The sequence below is a fragment of the Phoca vitulina genome, unplaced genomic scaffold, assembly GCF_004348235.1.
Source record: "Phoca vitulina isolate PV1807 unplaced genomic scaffold, GSC_HSeal_1.0 scaffold14, whole genome shotgun sequence".
In the NCBI taxonomy this organism is placed as follows: domain Eukaryota; kingdom Metazoa; phylum Chordata; class Mammalia; order Carnivora; family Phocidae; genus Phoca; species Phoca vitulina.
The window spans coordinates 33,824,018-33,831,952 of NW_022589717.1; the positions used below are offsets into that span (position 1 = coordinate 33,824,018).

At 37.7% G+C, this 7,935-nt stretch overlaps 1 protein-coding gene across 1 annotated transcript; it reads right to left on the bottom strand.

Annotated features, from left to right (window-relative positions):
- Nucleotides 1–4,379: 4,379 nt before the first annotated feature.
- CUNH4orf46 (chromosome unknown C4orf46 homolog) lies at nt 4,380–7,931 on the bottom strand. The gene is made up of 2 exons (XM_032412730.1): nt 7,657–7,931; nt 4,380–6,009 (listed from the first exon to the last, which is right to left on the bottom strand). Exons 1-2 carry the CDS (start codon nt 7,840–7,842, stop codon nt 5,854–5,856), a joined length of 342 nt encoding a protein of 113 aa, XP_032268621.1. The 5' UTR covers nt 7,843–7,931; the 3' UTR covers nt 4,380–5,853.
- Between the last annotated feature and the right edge of the window lie 4 nt (nt 7,932–7,935).

Consider the following 7,935-nt stretch of genomic DNA (forward strand, 5'->3'; position numbering starts at 1 on the left):
TTCTTTCTTTCTTTCTTTCTTTCTTTCTTTCTTTCTTTCTTTCTTTCTTTTTCATTCCTTCTTTCTTTTCTTTCTATTTTTAGTTTAAGGGCTCCTAATACATCAGGCTAGTACATAATCTCTCACAAAGCAATTACTTATTTACTGCCTTTTAGCAATTTAGACACTGATAAAGTTGAAGGAAAACAACAAATGGGAAAGGGATATATGCAGCTAGAATGGTGAGGTCCATGCATTTCACTGCTTAATAAACTAAGTAATAAGTGAATTGATACTTCAAAAATGTATTTAATTTTTACTAATGTACTCCTCTTTTAAAGAGAAAATCTTTCACTAGAAGCCTCATTTACTCTGTTTTAAATCTTTTTATCTATAGACTAGCAGTCTTACCTACTATTGAAACCTGTGGTTTCAATTACTATGTATATACTGATGATTCCCACATTTTTGCCTTTAGCTTATTCTCTTTCCTAAATTAGCCACTTATGCATACAACTACCCCTAGACATTTACACTTGGGTATCTCACTGGCTTTTTAATGTCATTATTATGGACTCTGACCCTGACACTTGAGTCTCTTCAAGACCCTATCTGGGTGAATGGTACCAACAGCCCAACCTAGAAATCTTTGAGTCATCCTTTGGCTCTTCCTTCTCCTTTATCCACCATATCAAACTCACCTAGCCTCACCTTTATTCTATCTAATAAACAGCTCTTAAATCTATGTACTTCTCTTTATTCCAATTCTGAATACCTTAGTTTGGGCCAACATCATGTCTCATCACTATATTTGCAATAACCTTCTAACAAGTTTCTATACCTCCAGTTGTAATTTGCTCAAGTATTTAGAGCTCTCAAATTAATCTAAGGGAAAAAAATTGAATATAATACAGTTATTAGCACAAGTATTCTATGATGGGTGACTGAACGGACAAACATGTAAGTTCCATTTTTAAATGGTGTGTTAGTCAGAATTCTCCAGAGAAACAGAATCTATATATATATATATATATATATATATATATATATATATATATTTTTTTTTTTTTTTTTTTTTTTTTTAAAGATTTCATTTATTTATTTGACAGAGAGAGACACAGCAAGAGAGGAAACACAAGCAGGGGGAGTGGGAGAGGGAGAAGCAGGCCTCCCTCAGAGCAGGGAGCCCGATGCGGGGTTTGATCCCAGGACCCTGGGATCATGACCTGAACTGAAGGCAGACACTTAACGACTGAGCCACCCAGGCACCAAATCTATATATTTATAGAGAGATTTATAAGAAATTGTCCCACATGATTATGGAGGCTGGCAAGTCCAAAATCTGTAGAGCTCATGTCTCCGTTCGAATCCAAAGGCCAGAAGCTACTGTAGAACTAAGAAAAACCAATGTCCTAGTTCAAAGGTCATCAGGCAAGACCAGCCACTTTTCCAAGGCCATCAGGTAGAATGCTATTACTCAGGGGAGGAGCAGGCTTTTGTTCTATTCAGGCCTTCAACTGATTGAATGAAGCTCACCCACATTACCAGGGGCGATCTGCTATACTCAACCTACCAATATGTTAATCTCATCCAAGAATACCCTCAAAGGAACACCCATAATGTTTGACCAAAAATCTGGATATCCTGTGACCCAGTCGACACATAAAATAAACCATCATGATTGGGGAGAGTCAACAAAGTAAGCTTGAATACTAATAGGTCTAACCAAGAGCTAGGTGGCTAGGTATGGTATAGACAGGCATATTAATTTTGGTGTAAGAGACCCACAGGCAAATTATTTCATATCAGCCTTTTTCCTATCCTGTTTCTGTAGATAGGTATAATTATCACTTTCCTCAAAAAGCTAATATGAAATAATGCTTATAAACCTCCTAGCATAGTGCCTAACACATATTTCATACTCAGAAGTTTTGAAACACATTATTTTTAATATTAAAAATGTTATCATATTGGGCACCTGGGTGGCTCAGTTGGTTAAGCTTCTGCCTTCAGCTCAGGTCATGATCCCAGGGTCCTTAGATCAAGCCCATTGTTGGGCTCCCTGCTCAGCGGGGAGCCTGCTTCTCCCTCTCCCTCTGCTGCTTCCCTGCTTGTGCTCTTGCTCTCTCTTGCTGTCAAATAAATATATAAATAAAATCTTAAGAAAAAAATTTCATCATATTCACTTTGGCCTCATAAGGCTTTAATTACATTAGTCAAAATACTAAGTTTTCCTCTCAGGTTCATATAGAGCTGGTAATTAGCTACTAAGAAAAAAATTTAAGTCTTTAAGAAAATGTTTATGTTTTGAAGCGTTCCCAACCCCTCCCATGAAGCAGAGCAAAAAGAAATATAAAAGGGAATGCTTTTTTAAAAAGCAACTCTTAAAAATAAGATGAACTTCTCTGTGGGCCACACATGGCAACAGAAACTAAACAGCTGAGCTCTGGGCCTACCAGACTCCTGACACTAGCAGCTATGAGTTTTAGTGCTGAGGAATAAAATTAAGTGTCCACAGAAACCTCACTACCTAAAATCGGGGGTTAACCTCAGCTGACCACAATTCAACAAAATTAGAAATCAACTAACATGGTTTTTCTTTTCTAACATAAAAAAATATATACATGGTTGGGGAAGGAAGTCACACACACAAAAATCAAAGTAGTACATATCATACTTATGATAAAGCTATAACAAAAGTTATAGGGAATCTTAGCATAGGGTTAAGCAAATAGATCAGAATAGAATAATGAGCTCAGAACCAAGCACTTATATGGTAATTGAATGACAGAGGTAGCATTTGAAAATACTGATACTTGGAGGAACACCAATACACATACAAAAATAAACAAGATCCCAAAATCACACCATAAGCAAAATTCAGATGGGTTAAACACCTAAACATTAAAAACAAAAATTTAACTTTTGGAAAGATGTAAAGGAGAGTATCTTTATGACATTTCCAATCAAGACCCAGAAAGCACTATTATGAAAAATTGGTAAGATTTCATCAAAATTAAAACCATTTATTTCATAAAACTCCACAATCAAATATAAAGATAAATCACAAACTACAAAAGATAGTTGAAACATAGATAACAGATCATTACTTAGTATTCAAAATATGTAATACCTACAAATTGATAAGGGAAAGACAAAACATAATAGAAAAATGGACAAAGGTATGGCCTCAGAAATCACACACTGCGTTTCCTCAATCTCCTAGTAGATATACAAGTCAGCACTATTCAATGTGTGAGACTATACAAGGGCATGAATACCAGGAGGCTGACTATTGTGGCCATCTGGAGGCTAGCTACCACATACACAAAACAGTATTTTGTAGTGCTTTGAAAACATATGTATGCATTAAAAATATAAGAACACAAACTAGAATATACACCACTTCTAGGACAATGGTTACCTCTGGGAGAGAAGAAGGGATGGGATCAAAGAGGTAACAAAAGTTTCAAATGTATCTAACATTTACAAACATATGTAGATCTGAAGAAAGTATAGCCAAATACTAACATTTATTAAATCTGCATGGTGGGATTATATCTCTAATATTTTACTCTTATGCTTGAAATATTTATATAAAAGTTTTAAAATAATGAACCCAAAGAAATGGAAATAAAATTTGCTTTGAACACTTTTATTTCTGTACATTTTAAAAATTGCACTTCTGATGACACATAAAAATATTTTTCTAATATCAAAATAAGTATCTCTTTGGTATAAACACACCATATGTGTTATTTTTAACTTAAAAAAAATTAATCAAGAACTATGACTTAATATACTAAACAATTCTTTGTCCATCTATTTGTCCCCTTTCATAACCCCACTGTAGAGCTTTAGAATATAGTTCTGTACACATCTCCATATCGACAAAAGAATTAAGATCCATATCAAAGATGTCTATAAGTTATGGAGAATTAGTTGGCTTAATCACTGACACATATGACATAAACCAACAAAAAGAGAACAATAATAAGATATGGGACAAGTAAAGTAGAACATTGTCATTAAAGTCAAATATGAAACCAATCACATCATTTAAATTTGATGCATTAAAAACAAAGTATCTTTAGAATTTAGAATTATTATGTGCAAAGTTCAAAGAGTAATAGTACAGAGCCATAATTTTGATAAGACACTTTAAAGAGAACAATTGAACATACAACATCACAAAGCAATTAACCTGAGAAACAAAACAGGGGGAAAAAAAAAAAAAAAAAAAATATATATATATATATATATATATATATATATATATATATATATACATTCTTTCCAGACGGCTTTTATTTTCTGAAGTAAAAGCTTTTTAAAAAGAATAAAAAGTATTTATCATATATTTTAAAAAGTTGTCATCAGTTAAATTTCAAATTCCCGTAAAGAAAAGAATGTTTTCCTTCAAGTCAGTGAGGTTCTGATTAAAATACTTTTTAGAAAAACAGTTACAATTTTCACGCCAAAAAACAGGAAGAAAAGACAGCTTTTAATTGTATTGTCAACTCTTTTATTCAACAAACATTTACTGGTTGTTGTGTGACACTGTCATTGTTCTAGGTGCTGAAGATAAAGACACAATCTCTAGTTCCAGGGAAGTTGGCCTAGTGGAGCTGGGCCAACACTGGTAACCTTAAAGTTACTTCCCTTGGTCCAGAAAATGAAGCTCAACTTCAAACTCTTGGCATCTTCTTGGAAATCAAATAGAATAATGGTCTATCCGTTTTTTCCTATTGGTAACACTGTAGCTTTTTTTTTTTTTTTTTTCCAAAAAAGAGTCACTGTTCAGAATTTATTTGGTATTTTAGTTGGTATGACACTTAGGATAGTTGCTTGCATTTTCTTTTTACATTATATGGCCATGTACACTATATTCTGACATATATGGTACACAAAATAAGATCCTTCAGAACAGTTATGCACCATCCATGCAATACTGAATTTATACATTGGATCCCAGGGTGTGACTGACCGGAAAAGATGGACTAGGCATGTCGGGTGTTGGGGGAAGGAACCCGAAGTGACAGAACACACAGTAAACACACGACCGCAGCTCTGCAGTACTGGCAGTGGTGACTCTGAGACGGTGGGGCTAACTTACGTTAACCAATTTAGGGCTACAAAGACAGGTATCATCCAGCATCAGGATACAGCTGCAGGGTTTGGTGAACCATTCCTATTTGGAACTTTAGGAAACTGATGTTTTTTCTTAGGCCATTTTAATATTACTTGAGTAACAGATCAGATAATAAGGACAATATACACAACCTCCAACTAAAATCCTGTTGTAGTCTAGACAGTGAAGTGGTACATTAGAAAACTTTAAAACTGCAGCTCCTTTTGGATCCCCCAAAGTGTACCTGCACTCTTCTTCAAACGGGCCTCCTCCTCAGGAGTCAGAGTCACCTTCACAACATCTGAAATTCCATTCTGTCCCAAGATGCAAGGGACACTAAGGAAGACATCATCTTTAATTCCATAGAGACCCTTAATCATGGTGGAAATTGGATGCACCCGCCTAAGATTCTTCATTATACTTTCTGCCAAATCTGCCACAGACAGTCCAATGGCCCAGGAAGTGTAGCCTTTCAGTTTGATCACACTGTAGCATTCTTAACATTATCTACTGATGAAATTAACTTTCATAAAAGAGTCTATGAAAGTTTAGAGGACAGAAAGTATTTAAAGATAAATATTGGCCAGCATCAAAAACAGCATCGGTATTCTGCTTTCACAAAAGTGAGAAAACCACTCAGAAAATTTCATTCTGAATACACAGAACTGCTGGAGACAACCGGATACCTATGGTACACGTTCAAACATCATAAATGAGGACGTATGAATTATTACACAGCCAAATCAGTTGTCAGGCTTCAAAGAATCATAGCCTTCTTTCAAGAGGTCCCGCCATGTTTTAAGGAAACGTGCATTTTCTGTACATTTGAAGGCAAGCTCTTCTACTTGAGCTGATACTGCAGATATGGCTTCGAGAAGTTTGGTTAGTGAAAATGCTGCCTGAAATTAAAAAAAAAAAAAAAGAGTCAAACAATATAAGTTTATCTTTCAGATTTTCATCTCATTTTATAAATAGTCTAAAAATAGCTTAAAACCTTGACTCCCATGCCCAACTTATTTTCCATAAAAGTAAAAAAATCTTCAAACTGAAACACTAGCTTTTTCAGAGAACCTAAGAAATTCTTTATTATGAAGTAAGCGTTGAGGAAATATGTCTGCTGGGAAGATATCCATTATGCACCAGACATAACAAGTCAGTACTTTTTTTTTTTTTTAACTTAAAATACACCAGGGGCACCTGGCTGGCTCAGTCATAGAGAGCAAGTGACTTTTGATCTCAGCATTGTGAGTTCAAGCCCCATGCCGGGTGTAGGGATTGCTTAAAAAAAAAAAAACAACCAAAATCTTTAAAAGAAAAAAAGAAAGAAAGAAAATACACTAGACTCATTTAGCTCAAAAAGAGGACTTGGATCCCTTGACGCTAAGTACCAGATATCAGTATCTGAAGGATTTCATCACAAACAACTCACTGATATTTAGGTAACAAGGACATTGTCCCACTAATTTTACCTGTGAACACTATATAGACCATGAAAATGTATAGACCAAAGAACAAATACTCTGAAGGGACAAATAACATCAACAAAATCAAAACAAACAAAAGCAGCATACAGAAAATATCCAACTCTTGGTGGAATTCACTTCTTACTCAAATGTTTTCTTCACCTAGAATATAAAATAACACTGTTTCTAGATAACCTATCAGCAGCCCATTCTACATATTCTCTTGATGCCAGTCTTGTTCAACAAAAGCAGAAGCTGTATCAGCACTTTAGTCATCTTTTTAAAAAAGTACTTATTAAGCAATGAGAGATAACCGAGTTCATTACCCAGTTTCCAATCTGCACAGGAGAGTCTATTCCACAAACTTCTCCCAGGAGGATTACATCCTCCATACCTCATTCACTTGACTCACCCAAGAGTCCTTATATACTGAAACTCCTCTGGGTGGGTGGGGGGTGTGTGTGTGTGTGTGTGTGTGTGTGTGTGGCAGTGGAATTCGAGATTCAACAGAAACCAAAGGGGCCTTTGACCTAGCGGTTAATGAAACCAATCTGGACTACAAGCGCCTTAAGCAACCCCTCCAAATGGGTCCAGCGCGAAGCAAGCCTGAGACAGGCAATCGTAGCATTGCCAGCAGGCTCTGGCAGGTGGCCAACTAGAGCAGCGGGATCTTAAGACCCACGAAAAGAAATCACAGCCTGTTCCTAAGCACCAACAGACAAGGAGGAGGAATAGAGGGCAGACACCGCCAACACGCGCCGGCGCAGCAAAGCTGCGTGGTTTCAGGTTACAGAGCATGATTGAAACCAGAAGGCGAGACAAAAAGAAAACAGTGAAGGGTGGGGCGGGTGGAGGGATAACCCCTTACTCCTCAACACTAATTCTAAAGGCGGAGTCCTCAGGGATGGTGGACAAGGGGCATCGGGTCTCCGGTTTACCTACCCACCCCCCCAGCCCACGCCCTCAGGGGGCAGAAGGGCGAGATGCGGATTCCTGGTCCTTCCCTCCCTTGCACAGCAACGGTCTGTCTTCCACAAGGGCCAAGTGGGGACGCGGCCCCGGGACCTGTCGAGCGACACTCACGTTTCCAATCTGCAGCTCTACTTCCTCCAGAGGGTCCACCGTTCGGCCGCTGCTCCTGCTCGCAACTGGCCAGCCCAAACTCACTGGAACGCCGGGGGAAGATGCTGACGAGGCGTCTGAAGACGAGGGAGAGGAAGGAGGCGGCGGGGGCGGCGAAGAAATCCGCACCTCCTCAGGGTCTGCCATTGAGCAGGGCTGGCACTGCGGAATCGGACCTTAGCAGCCGAACCAACACCAACTGTCTTTCAAACTGCTCGCGCCCAACACCCAGAAACCCCG

Coding starts and splice junctions, on each gene's coding strand:
- CUNH4orf46 (XM_032412730.1), bottom strand. CDS start 7,842: ATGGCAGACCCTGAGGAGGTGCGGATTTCTTCGCCGCCCCCGCCGCCT. Junction 6,010..7,656: donor TAGAGCTGCAGATTGGAAAC/GTGAGTGTCGCT, acceptor TTTTAATTTCAG/GCAGCATTTTCACTAACCAA.